The 19,357-nt window shown below is 43.0% G+C and overlaps 1 protein-coding gene across 1 annotated transcript in view; it reads left to right on the top strand.

Moving 5' to 3' along the window:
* Positions 1-19,122, top strand: part of LOC127634413 (vasoactive intestinal polypeptide receptor) — a 106,699-nt gene extending 87,577 nt beyond the window's left edge. The window contains exons 7-13 of the mRNA XM_052113958.1: positions 8,168-8,318; positions 12,920-12,980; positions 13,128-13,200; positions 16,090-16,181; positions 17,117-17,246; positions 17,852-17,893; positions 18,868-19,122. Of these exons, the coding sequence (XP_051969918.1) occupies positions 8,168-8,318; positions 12,920-12,980; positions 13,128-13,200; positions 16,090-16,181; positions 17,117-17,246; positions 17,852-17,893; positions 18,868-19,062 (744 nt within the window). The 3' untranslated portion in view covers positions 19,063-19,122. The remainder of the gene's footprint in view (positions 1-8,167; positions 8,319-12,919; positions 12,981-13,127; positions 13,201-16,089; positions 16,182-17,116; positions 17,247-17,851; positions 17,894-18,867) is intronic.
* Positions 19,123-19,357: the final 235 nt, after the last annotated feature.

Below are 19,357 nucleotides of genomic sequence, written 5' to 3' on the forward strand. Positions count from 1 at the left end.
GCATCATGCTGAATTTTGCATATTAGGTGTCTTGAGCCTATTTGCTACTAAAAACAAAAACACATTTTCTGTGATTTTTTTCTCTGAAAATTGAAAGTGTGTAATATATTTTGTAGATTAAATCTTGCATGTATCGTCAAGTAAAGTTTACCACAGAGCTTATTTGACTAATAAGTTGAAAACCCCTATTATAAGAACCCATAGGAAAATCCAGAAGTATCCCATGGCGAAGTAGCATTCTGGGTTCACCTACAAATTGATGTCATGGCTGATCAGCTCTATTGCTTACTGACAATGGCATCTGGTGTCTGAGTTTGGTACCACATGCTAATTATTTGCTAGCAAAAATTTTAAAATATGTGTTGCCTCTTGAGAAGAAGAAAAAAAAATATCTTAGAAGAAAAAACTCAGAGAGAAAAAATAATTAATAGGCACAGGAATGCACTAAAACACCTAAAACAAATTGTCACCTAGTGATTTTTTTCCACCTTGCAGTTTAGGACTTCCGTAGCAAACCACTTACTTCCAAGCCTATTCTTGATCTGCTGTGAAGTACAGTGCTTAACATCAATAGTTCTCAACCTTGAGTCACGTGTCGCCATGCAAGGTTCGGATGTGTGAATGGCAAGCTCTGCGCACTTTGCTAGTTTTGATTCTTGATAATGACGTGCTCAATGGGATTGAGATCCGGACTCTTCACTGGCCATGGCAGAACACTGAAATTCCTGTCTTGCAGGAAATCACACACAGAACGAGCAGTATGACTTGTGGCATTGTCATGCTGGAGGTTCATGTCAGGATGAACCTGCAGGAAGGGTACTACATTAGGGAAGAGGATGTCTTCCCTGTAATGCACAGCATTGAGATTGCTTGCAATGACAACAAGCTCAGTCCGATTATACTGTGACACACCACCCTAGACCATGACGGAGCCTCCACCTCCAAATCAATCCCGGACTAGAGTACAGGCCTTGGTGTAAAGCTCCTTCCTTTTGATGATAAACTCCCGAACATCACCCCTGGTGAGACAAAACTGTGACTCGTCAGTATAGAGCACTTTTTGCAGTCCTGTCTGGTCCAGCAAAGGTGGGTTTGTTCCCATAGGTGACATTGTTGCCGGTGATGTCTCTTAAGGACCTGCCTTAAAACAGGCCTACAAGCCCTCAGTCCAGCCTCTCTCAGACTATTGCGGACAGTTTGTGCACTGATGGAGGGACTGTGCATTCCCGGTGTAACTTGGGCAGTTGTTGTTGCCATCCTGTACCTGTCCCGCAGGTGTGATATTCGGAAGTACCAATCCTGTGTAGGTATTGCTACATGTGGTGTGCCACTGCAAGGATGATCAGCTGTCCTTCCTGTCTCCCTGTAGCGTCTTAGGCGTCTCACAGTACTGACATTGCAATTTGTTGTCCTAGCCACATCTGCAGTCCTCATGCCTCCATGCAGCATGCCTAAGGCACATTCACGCAGATGAGCAGGGACCCTGGGCATCTTTCATTTGGTGTTTTTCACCAGCTCATTTAAAAGTACTCATGAGTAGTGAGTATTGAGTACTGAGTTGCGAAAGCTATGCCCCTTTATAATAAAAACTTTAACTTATGAAAAATATTGGTATTTTATAGGTGTTTGTAATTGACAACTTTTAAAATACATCACTTATCTATGATAATGTAAACACTACATGAATCTGATTTAAAACTATAAATAAAAGAGCGACTTGATTATAGAAAATGAAAGATGTAAAATATATTTTCAATATCATAATGTATGAAACAATTACATTAAAATCAGTTTATGTGTAGGGACTACATTTTCCTTTATGCTGACATGAGTGTTATTGTTGCGCATAAAACATATTCAAAACAATGCAAGGAATGCAAAAAAAAACACAAAAAAAAAAAACAGTGTCACTTGGCAGATAATAGAGGCGGTAGAGCAGTTGTTTGGTACTGTTACGAGTGAGGACGGAGGCAGACAAAGGTTGAGGATCCAAATGCGGGTTTATCGATGAACAGACACAACAGGAGCAAACAAAACAACCACGATGGGTAAAATGAAAGCAAAACACAAAAACGCTGGAACACTGGAAACACGGGCATGGGAGCGAACATCAGCATTCAACGACAGCGAGTGGAAGGCAAACAGGGTTAATATGCACACGAGGCAGGATAATTACAAACAAGACACAGGTGAGAACAATGACAGTGAACACGAACGCTAACAAGGAGACTATGGAATTAAATAACGGACAAAAGTGAAAACTAAGGAGCAAGGTGAAACACGACAGGGTAATACATGACATAGCCCCCCCTCAAAGGATCGGATCCCAGACGATCCTAAAAACAAACATACAAAAAAAATTAAACAGAATCGTCCAAGGAATGAGGGGGGGACTGGCAGACCACGGAGGGCACAAGGGGACACCAGACAATCCAGGGAGGGACAAGGGGCAGATAGGTAGACCAAGGGGGGCACAGAGGGCAGACAGGCAGTCCAAGGGGGCACAAGGGGCAGACAGACAGTCCAAGGGGGCACAGAGGGCAGGCGAGCAGTCCACGGGGGCACAAGGGGCAGACAGACAGTCCAAGGGGAGCACAAGACGGGGACTGGGTCAGGTGGCCTGGGAGCTGGCCACAGGACAGGGACCGGGTCAGGAGGCCTGGGAGGAGGCCACTGGACAGGGACTGGGTCAGGGGGCCTAGGAAGAGGCCACAGGACAGGGACCGGGTCAGGAGGCCTGGGAGCTGGCCACAGGGCAAGGACAGGTTCAGGAGGCCGAACCGTGGGAGGTGGAGCCGTTGCAGGCGGAGGCGTGGAAGTAGGTGCCGTAGGAGGCTCTAGAGGCGGAGACCTGGAAGGCTCTGGAGGCGGAGCCGTAGGAGGCGGAGCCGTAGGAGGCTCGGGCGGCGGAGCCGAGGAAGGTGGCGCCGAAGGAGGTGGCGCCGAGGGAGGCTCGAGAGGCTCAGGGTGCTCGAGAGGCGGAGGCCTGGAAGGCTCAGGAGGCGGAGCTCTGGAAAGCTTGGGAGGCGGAGCTCTGGAAAGCTCGGGAGGCGTTGGCTCTTGGATGGTCATGGCTGCTGGCACAGGGACGGTCGAGGCTACAGGCGCTGGCTCAGGGACGGTGGAGGCTACAGGCGCTGGCTCACTGACATCGGAGGCTACAGGCGCTGGCTCACTGACATCGGAGGCTACAGGCGCTGGCTCACTGACATCGGAGGCTACAGGCGCTGGCTCACTGACATCGGAGGCTACAGGCGCTGGCTCACTGACATCGGAGGTTACAGGCGCTGGCTCGGGGACGGTCGAGGGCTCAGGCTCGCTCACCGTGGCATGCGTGGGCTCTGGCTTGCTCACAGTGACATGCGTGGGCTCTGGCTCGCAGACCGTAGAAGGCGTGAACTGGGGAGCGGAAGCCTTTCTTCTCCTCCTCCTCCGGGCGGACGAAGCTGGCAGCATTGGCTCTTTGATCACGGCAGGCACGAAGGTTGGCTCGCTGGCAGACGCGAAGGGACGAACCACAGGCGAATGGAGGGTTACCACTATGGGAGGAGCTACGGGGTTCTCCTCGACGATGTCCACGGTGAAAGAGGAACCGCAGGCCAGTAGGGTCTCCTCCACGAACGCGCGGAGCGTCCAGCCGCGCGTTGCCGGTGGCAACCGCTCCTTGAGCGCACTGTTCAGGTTAGCCCGCAAGAATACGACCAGGGAGGAATTAGGGAAGTCGGTGGCACCCGCAATCGCGAGAAAATCGCGGATGTGGTCTTCCACCGGACGGTTTCCCTGCATGAGGCTAAGCAGCTGACAGTTCGCTTTTAGAACCGCTGGATCCATGTTTGTTGGTCGTTTGTTCTGTTACGAGTGAGGACGGAGGCAGACAAAGGTTGAGGATCCAAATGCGGGTTTATTGATGAACAGACACAACAGGAGCAAACAAAACAACCACGATGGGTAAAATGAAAGCAAAACACAAAAACGCTGGAACGCTGGAACACTGGAAACACGGGCATGGGAGCGAACATCAACATTCAACAAACGACAGCGAGTGGAAGGCAAACAGGGTTAATATGCACACGAGGCAGGATAATTACAAACAAGACACAGGTGAGAAAAATGACAGTGAACACGAACGCTAACAAGGAGACTATGGAATTAAATAACGGACAAAAGTGAAAACTAAGGAGCAAGGTGAAACACGACAGGGTAATACATGACAGGTACAGGGGCCACATTGGGTTTTAAATGAATAATTCACACAAAAATGAAAATTCTCTAATCATTTACTCTAATAATTACCCTTATGCCATCTAGGATGTGCATGACTTTCTTTCTTCAGCAGAATACAAATAAAGATTTTTAGAAGAATATCTCAATGCTAGTGAATGGGTGCCAACATTTTGAAACTCCAAAAATCACACAAGTCAGCATAACAGTTCCCTAATCCAATAGTTAAATCCATGTCTTCAGAAGAGATATGATAGTTTGGGTGAGAAACGGATCAATGTTTAAGTACATTTTTACTGTAAATTCTCCTCCCTGCTCAGTCAATCTCCACTTCAACTTTCACTTTCTTCTTTTGTTTTTGGTTATTCACATTCTTCATGCATATTGCCATCTACTGGGCAGGGAGAAGAATTTCTAGCAAAAATGTACTTATATATTTATATTTTTCTCACCAACACCTGTCATATCAATTCTGAAGTCATAGATTTAACCAATGGAGTCATATGGATTACTTTGTGCTGCCTTTATGTGCTTTTTTGAGTGTCAAAAAGACATAGACATCTGGGATGGCATGAGGGTGAGTAAAATATGAGAATTTTATTTTTTGAGTGAACTATTTCTTTAAGTAGCACATGGGGAGCCACATTGTCCTCCTTTTGAGATACAATGTTCAACATTTAGTTACTGTATCTTTTAAGCACAGCAATAGTTGTGTTCTCATTCTAAGGCATGATGCACAATTTTCTGAAGTTTGTGACTGTCGGGATGTTCTGCTGAAGTATTGATCTACAAAGATTAATACTTTTCTATCGGGCATTACAAAAATCTTGATAAAGGCTAAGCATAATTATATTTTTTTTAATCATCATTAACACTCTCTCTACATCAGGGTCGGTATTATAAAAAAAATAACAATATTATTAAAAAATATTATTATTAAAAATGTCACTGTTTTATTCTTTTACATTAATACTTTTAAAGCTACTCAAGTTATTCAGCCAAATGTAGTGAGTGATTTTCTCATTTCCTTGTTAATGTTGTTTGAGTAATAACCTTTATATGACATAGCCTACTAAACAGTGCTCAATTCGGTTATGCGCACACTTCAAGTCCAACATTTTGATGCAAATACGCTTTTTGTCCTACTGTTTAAGTTCAGTTTAGACAAAACCGTCTGCGTTTACATTAATGCCTCACCAAGACAGGCATTGGCAGAATTATGAAGTGTATTTGACCGTTTAGGTGCATGGAAAGCACACAAACATTAGCTGCCTGTCAATCAAACAGCACATAGCTAAAGACATCAGGAAATAAAAAGGAAATATTTTATATTTTATCTAGATCAACAACCCATGGCTCTTGCTATCGCAATAGATGTAATGAGCACCCATGGTCTAGATGTAGAACATTGGCTAAGTATAGAATAACTACATAATAATGACACATGAAGCTTTATCAGGCATATTAAATTTTGTTTGTGGTGGTCCTTAGCAGTTTAACATGAGTAAAACAGAGGGTTTGGAAATGTTACATCGATACTGTACTGCGTTTAAAATGCAACAGTATTCCCGCATTGTTAGCGGCTCTTGCGCTCTCTATTTTTCTCTCCCTCTCATTGTTTAGTGTGTGTGTGTGTGTGTGTGTGTATGCATGTGAGAGAGAGCGTGTGGGAGAGAGAGAGAGAGAGAGTCAAAAAAAGGTACAATTCAATAACTTTTGTATCTGCCCAGAGTTGCAATTCTTTGAGAGTATGCACATCATTTGCTACAGTTCTATTTGATCATACTTTATATGCAGCTTATATTAAGCGCTGACTTAAAAAGTGTTTATTAATGTCTAAATCAGTTTTATAACAAATTACACTAACAAATAAACATGTTAAATGAATTATAGAAATAAACTTCACTGTTTTTGTTTTGTTTGTTCTTTTCAAAGCTGGCTGGGTACAAGACAGGTGTGCATTCAGAATCTACTGGAAGTGCACCTGCACAACAAAGTGTAGCATCATCATTTTCTCACACTGTTTAGCTTTACAGTCCTAAGCAATCAGTCAAGCGATAATCACTGACTTGATTATTGGCTGTACTTTGGCATTGTTTATGAGAATACATTGCAACTGAGAATAAACACTTCTTACATTTTCTTCACACACTAGATAGCAAGTACATTCCCATTTCAAGAGCAACAATTTCTGAGAATTGTAGTCCAGATATAGTTCAAAAGGTTAAGATGCATATTCATGAAACCTTGAAGAAACAAAGCTCCATCTCAGTAACTGTAGATATATAGACAGGCCGCAATTTCTGTTCCTTCCTTGGATTTGCAGCACATGTTTGCAATGCCGCTGATAATGTTTACAAGCTGGATTCTCTTCTTTTGGACTGTACACATTTCCCAAGTAGCCACACTGGTGTTAACATAGCAATGTCCTTTGATGACATAAAAGAGGAGAATGGAATTACAAGCAAGATTGATTACATCATAACAGACAACGCTGCAAATACTGCATGCAAAATTACAAATCGATTGGACCAATGGCTCCTTGGCATTTTTAGCTTTTAAATTTTTTTGCACCACCAAGATGCAAAATTGTTTTCATGTTCAAGAGTTATAGGCATTTGTGTAAAAGCTGCCAATCCGTTTTGTGTACTATTGCGACGATGAATCGAAAGTTCAAACTTTTTTGATTATTATTGATATTGGAACTCCGATGCTGAATTGGTTCCGATCGGTCGAATGGCCTAAGACTGGTTTGCTAAAATAGTTTTTGTGAAAAATTGCAAAAACATTTACATGGTGGTATCCATTGTGTTTGATCATTCCAATGATATAAGTCACTTCAGTGTACAAAATAAGGTTTAGGATTTATGGCCCAAAATGCATTTGCTTCTGCTACAATACTTTTCTCCAGCTTTCACCGCTGCATGTTTGTTGCATATATATTCCCATAAATGAAATTCTGCCATCATTTGCTCAACCTGATGTTGCTCCAAATCTGTGTAACTTTCCTCCATGGAGTACAAAAGGAGATGTTAGACAGAATGTTAGCCTTGGTCACTATTCACTTTCAGTGTGTGAAAAAAGATGCTATGAAAGTGAATGGTGACATTATTTCTAATGGTTTTGTGTTCCATGGAAAGAAAGAAAGTTGTTGAGAACAACATGAAGGTGAGTAAATGATAACAGAATTTCTATTATGGGAGAACTATTCCTTTTAGCTTAAAGGTTACTATGTTTTTTTTAATTCAGAACATGTATTTCTACCAACCCCTATTGGGAAACCCTGCTTAAGATTACTAATAAATCTGCCCTGAATGTGTGTACTCAATAAAGATGCCATTGTGAAACTTGGATCAACTCTGCTATGGGAAAAAAAAATCATAGTGATCAATTTTTTCTGACAAAATATTAAATAACTGGGCTCAAAGCACAAAAATGTTGACTGTAATTAGTGTGGTATGGTGAAACTACATTCACTTGTTAAAGTCATAGCTGTTTTTACATGGTTCTTAGTCATCCAACAACTCTGTAACATTCCACCCCCAAAACAAAACAGGGTTGTCATAAAACATGAATGAGAAAAATGTCCTTCCTAATAAGGTTTAGCATTCATATTTTGTACTCATATTAGTGTATATATGATGTAGCTAGTAAGTAATTCTGAAACTATTAAATTAAGAACTGATTTGTTCAGAATGAGATTATCTCTGTTGTAGCTCATCAAATTTGTATCTTACACTTGCCCCATCTATAATTTTGGTGGGATTCACAAAACATTTTTTATCTTTGTGAACATTTGAATATAGTCTCACTGCAGCAGAGGGCATTTTCTGTTATTTTCGTTGTAAATGTCAGGAGCCCCCATTTCAAAAGATGAGCATTCAAGGGTGTGAATGACTTCTTTAAAGTCACTGTCATTTCCTCTGATTCTTCCACTGATTTTCAGGTTGGCTGCAAAGCTGTGATCATCTTCTTCCAGTATTGCATTATGGCCAGCTTCTTCTGGCTCCTAGTGGAAGGTCTCTATCTTCATGCTCTATTGGCGATTTCCTTCTCAGAGAGGAAGTACTTCTGGTGGTACATTCTGATTGGTTGGGGTAGGTGTCATAGTATAGAGCAGTTAAGTCATGATGTCAATTTGTTGGCCAACCTGAAAGGTGAATTTGCCATGGATTCCCTCAAAAATGTCCTGTATATTTTTGTTTTTAATAGCAGCTTTCGATTTAAGAGTTTAATAATGTCTGTGTGGTGAGCAGGGCATGGTTGAGCACTCATCTGGAAAGAGAGGAAGCGGTAAGGGTTCTCACCTGGGATGAATTGCTGGAAATTGCTTATTTTTGTGTTCACAATGAGAGACAGGAGGATATAAAAGGGTCAGTCCTCAGAGTGTTAGGGGAGAGAGAGCCCAGCTGAGAAGCTGTTTGTGTGTGTTGGCCAATGCCGTTTTGAAGAATGAAGTTACATGAAGCTATATCGTTGCGCCTTGAAGCGAACTTATTAATTTGTCAATAAAAGTGACATTCCTTAGTTGGAATCGCCATCTCCCGCTCTATCGGGGGTGGACTGGGGAGTGTCTGGGACCTGGATCAAGGCCCCCACCTCCATTACCGGACACAGATCTCGGACATGACCTGGTTCCCGCAACTCCAGCAGACCAGCCCATGTCTCCCATCCACACCTGTGGCAGAGGGTTCCCTCACCTGGGATGAAAAGAGGGGAGAGATGGGGTTTGATGGTACAGGGAACCACCCAAGACTGGGGGGCAGGGTAGAGCTAGGGATGAGACAGCGGGCACCCGGGCACCCGGATACGCTGCCAGATGTTCTTCTGCCAGCTGGACCACTTCGTCCAGTGATACCGTCCGTTGGCACTGGACCCACTCGGCCATCCCCTTCGGCTGCCAGGAGGCAAAATGTTCCAGCACCACCAAGTTGATCACATCATCGGTGTCGCTGTTCTCCCTAGCCAGCACTCACTGAGCTGCTGAGCTTCAGCAACTCATAATCCAGGAGGTCAGTGACCCGAAGTAGTGATGTGCCACAATCTGGGCTTCCCAGGTCAGCAGCGGCAGAAGATGTACTGCCCATTGCTACTGGGCTACCCCATCTCAGGGCTTTGGCCGTGTGCTCAAAGAGCTCGAGGCCTCCGGATCATCTTGAGGGCCCATCTTTGTGAGCAACACGTGAGGGCTCGCTGCTCGCTGCCCCCTCCCAGGGTACTAGGCTATGCAGCCTCCTCCTGTTCCCAAAGGCGTGCCTCGAAACACTGCTGCTGCTTCGTGCATAGGTCCAGGATTGCCTGGTGTTGGGCCTGGTGGATGCTGGCCAGGGACCTGAAGACACGCTCCAGTGGCAATGACTCCTTGGTAGCATATCCGCTTCCTCTTTTTTCCCAGGTTTCGTCACTAGTGTAACAAGTTCAAAGGAATGAGGAAGCGGGAGACGGCGATTCAATCTCAGGAATGTCACTTTTATTGACAAAATAATAAGTTTGCTTCAAGGCGCAATTATGTAGCTTCATATAAATTAAATCTTCAAAATGACATCGGCCAACACACACAAACAGCTTTTCAGCTAGGCTCTCTCTCCCCTCACACTCTGAGTACTGGCTCTTTTATTTCCCCTGTCTCTCACTATGAAAACAGAAACAAGCAATTCATCTCACGTGAGAATCCTTACCGCTTACTCTCTTTCCAGATGAACACTCGACCATGCCCTTGCCTCCACACTGTGGTTAAAGGGATAGTTCTCCAAAATGTGTCATCGTTTACTCACCCTCATGTTTTTCCACTTTTACTGAATGGAAAAAAAGATGTCATAAAATGTTTTTTTTGTGTTTCATTGAAAAAAGTCTGATTTGGAAACGCAGGTGAGTAAACGATTACAGAATTGTTATTGTCTGAACTATCCCTATACAATTATTTGAAGAGACTTTCATGTTTTTTATTCTACAACATTAATTACACAGTCATGCCTCAATGAATTTTGAAGCCGCTGTATAACATATGTTGCTACATAAGGACTAAGTTGTTTTAACTTTTATCTTTAAAACATGAAAGTCTCTAGTACTACTCAACATGATGACACAGGAAATAATCAGAATAATCACGTATACCCAGAAATCGACCCTATTCTGAGTGACTGACAAACGTTGTCACCATCAGACATTTTTGCATCAATTCTAATGAGTTCACCTTTCCCTGTGGTGGTCAGTGCACAATCTCCTTGACATGGGTTCTGGTCCCATGTAAATCAAGAAGTAATTGTGTTCAATGGTGAGCCAGATTTATAGGTTGTATTTTTGTTCTGCAATTAAATTTGTCAGTTGGGGTTTGGGTTAAGGTTAATACAAATATACATGCCTGTTGACTGTATAACATCATTTACAACTAAAAATACAACTTGCTTTCGGCACCACCCTGTGTACATTTCACCTAAACAACACTTCTAGCTTTGGCTACTGGATGCAGTGGTTCAAGTTTTTCGTAAGCACAGACCAATTTCATCAGCAGTACATACTGTCACGAATTCAGTGTGATTTAGTCTATAATATTAATCACAGGCCTTATTTTTCTCATAAGTTTAAAACGTCTAGGTTACTGTTGTAACCCCCATTCCCTGATGGAGGGAACAAGGCTTTGTGTCGATGTAGTGACTCTAGGGGTCACTCTTGGAAACACCTCTGATGTTTTAAGAAAAGGCCAATGAAAATTGGTGAGTGGAATTTGCATGCCACTTCCCCAGACATATGGGTATAAAAGGAGCTGGTGTGCAACCACTCATTCAGGTTTGTGCTGAGGAGCCAAGACTGAGTCCTAACCATTACAGCAGTTAGTTCAATGTCGTGGCAGGAGGGACACAATGTCTCATTCCCTATCTGTCACTTACTCGATGTTGTGTCGATGTAGTGACACTAGGGGTCCCTATATGAAACACCACTACCAGCTGAACTGTGTTATGTGGATCGCCGGTGCAGGTGCAGGCAGGCCACTGCATGCCAAGAAACAAGTGCACTGACCCCATCGTAACCTTCCCAATGCCCCATGCACATCTTATGGACCCACACCCCCTGAAAGCATAAAAGGAGAGGTCAGATGTGCCCAAAATGGGAACAGGCCACACCAGCTGGTTCAGCCTTTTCTTTCTTCTCCCGGATAAAGAACTCTCTTGATTCCAGCTGGGGCCAAATATATTCACGTCGGGGAAGGTTTCCTTTGAAAAAGACACAGCGGTGACCACACCCTGCCTGATGGGAAGGTAATTGTGTGGAAATACGTCACATGGGCTTACCGATTCTTTATCAGCAGTATCACATGTGGAGGAAGTCCCCGTGGTAGGCCCTACCCGGAGGGACATGACTGGTGGCAGAGGGGACTCTGCCCAAGGGGAGACACGGATCTACCATCAGGGAGACCGTACCGTGGAAGATTATGTCATATGGGTTTACCGACAGGGAACCAACATGCATGGAGCACCTATCCCAGCACAGTGGCTGACCTGAACAGGGCATACTGACACAAGTATTGGACCTGGCGTCTAATTACTTTGCCGAATTTGCTTGCAGCAGGTGCTGGGGTAGGAATCCAGGGTTCACCGATCCCGGCAACTCACGTGGATGAAAGAGCACACATCTTCCCCTAGAGCCTGTACAGGGCCCGATCGGTTGCAACCCACCACCTATCTTTGGCACGATGAAGAGCTGTAGAAGAAGGACAGTGACTTCCACATGTAGGGCAACGGTGTCCTCGCCACCTACCGATGTGAAACGTTGTCGCCGAAATGGCCAGCCTGGGAAATGGGGGCATCAAGGAAGCGAGCGGAGCTCCGACGCTCATGTCAGCCCGGGCAAGCATGGCTGTCAGGTCGGCATCAGCCTCAGACTGGGCAGCCACCCCCGAAGCCAGCAGCCCAGCCGAGTCCTCCACATCGGACTGAAGCAGCCTGCTCTCTGACACTGCTATCGCTATCTCATCCTCCTACCGAATGAGAGGTCAAACCCACTCTGATGCGGGCCACCTGGCTCATCTCGGAACTCAACACGAGCATGCTGGGGAATGGGAGATCCGTGGAGATATTTCCATTGAAGTACTCAAATCGCCCCCAGCGTTAACCATACCCGCAGGTCATGTGCCCACTCTTTTAGGGAATATACACTCTTTTTATGGAGAAATATACTCTTTTAGCACAACACTTATTTAAAGTGTTGACCATTAAATCCAGCAGCCGAGAAGATCGCTCTTTGCTTTCTCATGCAGAGATGAATGGATTGGCAGTGGAATGCATCAACATTGCTCAGCTCAGAAGAAACATTCTGAATAAGTGGTTAAACACCAGCTCCTTTTATACCCATATGTCCGGAGGGGTGGCATGCAAATTCCACTCACCAGTTTTCATTGGCATTTTCTTAAAACCTCAGAGGTGTTTGGGGCTCACAAGTGTGAACCCTAGTGTCACTACATTGACACAACGTCAAGTGAGTGACAGATAGGGAACTGCTATTCTAAAAACCCATAGGAAATTCCAGGAGAAACCACAGGCTCGAAAATGATAGTTCTCTTCTGGGTTTTAGGAGTACAATCTGAACAGCTTTTTATGTGTGTCCTAACATTCTTACTGACCCTTTTGTCATAATCATTATGTTAGTGATTGAATATGTTAGTGTTACTGATGAAATACACTGTCATTTCACCTCATTACAGGAGGCCCAACGATTTTCATCATGGCTTGGAGCTTTGCCAAGGCTTACTTCAACGATGTCGGGTAGGAATAATGTCTCAGTCAAAGTCCTCCAAGTCTAGTCTTAAATAATGTATTCCGTTACATTCCATTATTATTAAGACTTAAAACACTTAGCCTTTGTGAGCATAAATGTACTGTACACATACAATTTTTAAATATTTTTTCCAGATGCTGGGATATAATTGAAAATTCGGACTCTTTCTGGTGGATTATCAAAACTCCAATATTAGCCTCAATACTGGTGAGATGCCCTAACTCTCAGAGAGTATCTGATATGTTGGCATTAATATGATTAGAGAATGCTGATATTTCACATTGCTAGCTGTCACTCAATGTCACCATGCAGACTAGCTGACACCCTGTTAGCTGTATATTTTTTCAGATAAATGTATTAAACTACCAGATTGGAAGACATTTATTCTGTGTCTTAATTGCAGCATAATCAATTGTCCCCATAATCAATGTATTTCATCCTGCTATAATTAATGAAAGCTCTCAGATAGCATAAGCTTGTAAGAAAAATGCACATGTGTCATTAGATTGGCCAAGCTGGTCTGTTTTAATGGTTTTAATGGTATTTCTAAGGGTTTTGGGCATATTTCAGATAATTAGTCTGTGAGACTAGCTGGCAGAGCAGCTAAAATCTAAAACCAGCAAACCACTTTTTTCTAATTTAAGATGTTTTTTTTCCCCTCAACAGGGTAATTACTCTTTCATGATTTTACTTTGTGTCTCAGTTTATTTATACCTTTATAATCTACCAATTTGCATTCGTGCTGAATGTTTAAGTAACATTCTGTAGAATCCACCAGAAGCCTTAAACGTCTAGGGGACTTTCTTAAAGGCCTCAGTTACCTCTGAACTTGAGAAAAGGCCAATGAGAATTTGGCAGACAGAATTTGCATGTCCCTCCCCCGGACATACAGGTATAAAGGGAGGGAATCGTGCATCTGTTCATTCACTGAGGAGCCGAGAATAAGATTTGGTCATTGCAGTGGCTCGGTTCTCGAAGGGGGGTCTCTGAAGGCCTGAAAGGACCATGGAGAGATACCATGAGGGCAACAGGCATGGCCTGGGAGGGTTCAGCCTCCGGGCGCCTGTAAGGAATCTGATGATCTGATCTTGCTTCCCTAGGGACTTACCATCCACTGCTTCGTGGTGAGCCGATATGGCGGCTACATAGACCTTCAAGGTGGAGGGGGACAGCCTCCCCTCTAGCCTCTCCTGCAGGAATGAGAGCACTGACCCAACTGTGCATCTCTGCGGGTCTTCGGATCAGGAAGAACACCATTTTGCGAACAAGCGCCACTTCAGGGCGTAAAGTTGCCTGGTAGAGGGAGCTCTGGCTTGGTTGACCATGTCTAGCGGGGAAGGGTGGCCTCTGCGACCTTTGTGAAGACGCGAGGGGACAGGAACGAGCTGAAGGGGAGGACCTGGTACTAGTAAGTCGAACGTGAGCCATAAGAAGGTTCTGTGCCGAGGCAAAGTGGGATGTGAAAGTACGTATCCTTCAGGTCTGCCGCTGCAAACCAGTCTAGATGCTGGACACACGTTAGAATAAGTTTCCGCGTGAGCACCTTTGAACGGGAGTCTGTGTGAGGCTCGGTTCAGAATTCGCTGGTCCAAGATTGGCTGCCACGCACCCCTTGTCTTGGGTACGATGAAGTGAGGGCCGTAGAACCCTGGCTTCATCTCGGCTGGAGAGACGGCTCTGTCGCACCCCTGTGGGGCGAGTGCATGGCGAACTAAATCACCTCGCTGATTCGGATGGTCCCGGCCCACTAGCGTAATGGGTTGGAAGTGTAAGCAATGCGTCCAAGCTCCAAGCGGGGGCACTAATGGTGGAGGGATCCAGTCCAGCCCCACGCTCACGGCGGCCCGGGCAAGCATAGCGGACATGTGTGCGTCAGGCTCAGACTGGACGGGCATACCTGAAGGTGGCATCCCAGTCGAGTCATCATCATGAGACAGCTTGCGGGGTCCAATGGAGTAAACAGACTGGCCATGGGGCGAGCCGCTCTGACCTCGAGCCCGAATGGAAGCAAACGAGCGTGCTGGGGGTTGGGTGGCTCGTGGGGATTTACCCGGCAAAACCAAGCCCGCTGCGCTCCCCAAAAGAAAGCCAGGACCGCAACATTGCCATGGTTATGTTCTTGCACTGTGAACATGAACCATTCATAAAATGCTGCCTGCATGTGATCGCAGCCCAGGCACACAAGGCAGCTCTTATGACCGTCAGAAGCAGAGAGATATGTGCCGCATCCAGGAATGGCAGAAAGACATCTTTAAAAAGATATCTTTAAAAAGACGTTCAATGCCAATGTGTATACTCTTTTAGAGAAAATATACTCTTTTACAGGTCTATTTGCTATTTAAGGAAACACTGTCGAAGTGCCCAGGGGCAAAGCTGCACTGCCGTGCAGAGAAGGAGAAAGGCACTGATATGCGCCGTAGATCCAACAGCAAACGCTCTACAGAGGTGAGTGGAAAAGTAGTGATCTCAGCTTGCTGATCGCACAACCGCTCTGAAGAAGAAATCAGATGCATGATTGGGACATGCCAAATTCTCATTGGCCTATTCTCAAGTTCAGAGGTAACCGAGGCCTTCAAGAAAGTCCCCTAGTGTCACTTCATTCGATAAAACGTTGAAGTGAGCGACAGACTGAGAACTGAAGATATCCTTCCAGGGATTATAAATGAAATATCAAGAAGGGCTGAAAGGTGTGAAAAAAACACTCATACAACAAGTTCTGTTTTTTTCTTTTGACAGATTTAAGAAACAGAGAGAGAGAGAGTAAGAGAGCTGGTGAGAGAATGACCAATAGAGGGTGAACTGTCACCCAAGTCAAATGTTTACGCAGATTTGATAGTATCTGGGATTTGCTATGTTAGGCTGAAATACTGATGCACATCTTGTTTTCTGAAAGTCAACAGAAAGCTTTTACATGCGTATTGCACATTTATTGCTTGTTTTTGTTATTCAGAAAGTATGAGGTTATAACTTAGTCAATCTTTTCTACTTAGAGTTATTATTGTCTGTCATGCTTCTGACTGTAAGAGGTAGTTCTATTCTGTGCCTCTGCTAATAGGAATCAGGCCCAGTTGTTTTGTGTTTTTCCTCCAACAACAGATGAACTTCATCCTGTTCATTTGTATCATTCGGATACTACGGCAGAAGATCAACTGCCCTGACATCGGGAGAAATGAATCAAATCAATATTCGTAAGTTATTGTAACCTCCATTCTCAGGTTTTTGCTTTAAAGGTTAACTCTTTCTCTGCTAAGAAGACCATCTTAGGGGCCTTTCAAACACAACACATTCTTGTGGACACAAAAATCTAGATGGAGTTCAATGTAATTGAACAAAACGCAGGTGTCTTGAGACCTGTTTTTAAAAATTGAACTTTTTAACAGCATCCCAAAAATGCAGTGCTCATGGCGCGAAATGCGAAAATGTTGTCATATTTGTCGCAAATAGTGTTGGGTAAATTAATCCCAAAATGTATCCAATACAAATGACTAATCACTTCCAGAAAATTGTAATCTGATTACTTTTTCGAAAAGATATCACATTATCAATTTACTTTACTTTTAAATTATTTATAAATCGCTTTCACAGAAATGTTTGCGGGTTTTTCCTCAACAAATTAAAATGTTTAAGTCATACTCCACATTTAAGTCATACTCCACACGTTTCTCTCTTACAATGACTACATAAATAATATTTTTTATACATGTGTAACCCCAGTAATGTACATAAAAATAATTAACTTGAAGTCAGTAACTGTAACTGGATTACTAGAATTTACATTTTAGCTGGTCTCTAGCAGCGAGTGAGAGCCCAGTGCACTGCAATCTCATCATCTAAAATGTAATTGGCTCTCTCCACTTCTGTTTGGATGATTTAATGTCCTTTGTCCTTAAGAAGTTCTCTCCTGTGCAGTTCTCACAAAACCAGTCTCTTTTCTTAAGCATCTGCAATTTTCTACCCAGCATCACTAATGTTGTTATTCCAGTTATATGCTTTTTCCATATTACCTGGTAATAATGTCATTCTTTTACAGAAAGCTCAGCCCTCGTGCTGTGTGCAGGTTATGAATGACAGAAAAGTATCCCATTAAAGCTATTTGTTTTGTGTTTTTTCTTCCTCTCTATAGGAGACTGGCAAAGTCCACTCTGTTGTTGATTCCACTTTTTGGGATAAATTTCATCATATTTGCTTTCATTCCAGAGAACATAAAAACCGAGCTAAGGCTTGTGTTCGACCTTATTCTTGGGTCATTTCAGGTATGTTACTGGATTGAATAATTCTAGCTAGCTGTTAAAGCAAACAGGACCCAAATAACAACAAGTGTTCTGAGCTAACGATTGCACAGGATGTGCTCTCAGACTAATCAATCGCAGTACTGTTGTTCTGATAGTAAGAAGTTTAATGATGTCTGGTGGAACTGCTTAAGGGCTTTCTTAAAGTCAGACGATATCCCCATTGCAAAACTGATCTAGCATTGAACATTGAGAATATCTATCTTGCACACTTTTAGCTCTTGGCCATTGTTTTTTAATTAAACTTTCTTCTCACGTGGTATAATTACACTCAGTAAAGAAAAACATTCAATGAACTTAATTTAATTTAGGGAAATTTCTCTGTCATTACACTGTAACTGATCAAGCAGCACAAAAAATTTTTTGTGCATATTAAAACCACCAGAATGCCAGGCATGAATTCATGAAGCCCCCCATTAAAATCTACTCAAGTGTAGTTAATGTGTGTAATCCTCCAGATAATGTTTTCAATTAATGCTTGTTAATCCAATTTGTGAGAATGTTATTAATTAATAATTGTTAATCCAACTTGTGTTTACTCTTTATGTTGCTTTTACCTGTTTTACCAGGGTTTTGTGGTTGCTGTACTGTACTGTTTTCTAAATGGAGAGGTAAGACACATTATGGATGGATGGATGACAGACAGACAAACAGACAGATAGATAGATGGATGTGGACATTTCACATACAAATACAAATGAAATCACCCTGGACAGACAGACAGACAGACAGACTGTTTTGGTGCACTCACAATTGATCTTGTTTTGGTTTTCAAACGGAAAACATCAGACCCCATAATTTACAACAAGGCACTTCCTATAGTGATGTTTCATTCAATTTAACTAAGGCTAAAAGCTAAAACCCTAGAATCGTGTAATTGGCATAGATTCTGCTAGCTCACACAGGCTGTAAATAGCTCTAGACATACTGGCAGAGGTGGCCTATTACTTTGCGACCTTCACTATGCATTAATGTTCAGAGCATCTCTTTGTCCCTAGCTTGTACAGATGAAATAAAAGAGTCACGGATTCTGGCTTTGTGTCAGGTGTATTCTCATAATTTGATATGTTTGAGCCCTACGGATGAAGTTCAGGTAAAAGCCAGCTTAAAATCAGGAATAGAAGCTATTCCAAGATGTTAAACAAGCATTAAAAAGCAAAAAAGGGTCCAAGATTAAATTCTACACTTAACATTTTTCAATTTAATAAATGTAGGCAGGACTTTTTATTCATCAGTAATTGATTGGATTTTGTACATCTCTATAGGACAGGTTGTTGGAGGGGAGAGGTTGAAAAATAAGAAGGCTTGGTGACGTTAGAAAAGTTGGAAAGTTGAAATAATAGGCATAGAGCATACAGAGCCCATATGGAAATACTTTTTGGGGTTAAGAGTTATAACTTAATTTAAAGGGATAGTACACACAAAATTGAAAATCCTTTCATCATTCTGTGATCATCATGGTTAGAAACAACATAAAGGATGAGTAAATAATGACAGAATTTTCATTTCTGAGTGAACTAACCCTTTGATAACTATAATAGGACTTTTGAGAAAACATATAATACCTTTTTTGTCTATCTCTCAGGTCCAAGCTGAGATCAAGAGGAAATGGAGGCGATGGCACCTCGAAAGGTTTATGGGTCCTGACACCAAGTACCAGCACCCATCCATGGGAAGCAACGGCAACAACTTCAGCACACAGATCTCCATGCTGACTCGCTGCAGCCCCAATACTCGCCGTGCATCAGCATGCAATGATGAGTCATCCATAACAGTCTAACTTAACATCTACACATTATGTATAACGTGGTATGTTGTCATAGAGGATGAGATGCTGCTTAAAAGGACAGAGGAATTTTTTATTTATGAAGTGTTCACTCAAGATTCACTCATTCACTCAATGTGAACATTCGTTCAGTGGTGTGAACTAGTACTGAATTTCAAATGTAATTACTAGGGCTGTTGATCAGATGTGTTAATTCAGTGCGATTAATTATAAAAAAATAACATTATAGCAATGAATCATGTCCCCGGACCACGATAAGGAATATAACTACCATCGGAGCAATTCAGAC

This window comes from Xyrauchen texanus, chromosome 41 (genome assembly GCF_025860055.1).
Source record: "Xyrauchen texanus isolate HMW12.3.18 chromosome 41, RBS_HiC_50CHRs, whole genome shotgun sequence".
Lineage (NCBI taxonomy): Eukaryota > Metazoa > Chordata > Actinopteri > Cypriniformes > Catostomidae > Xyrauchen > Xyrauchen texanus.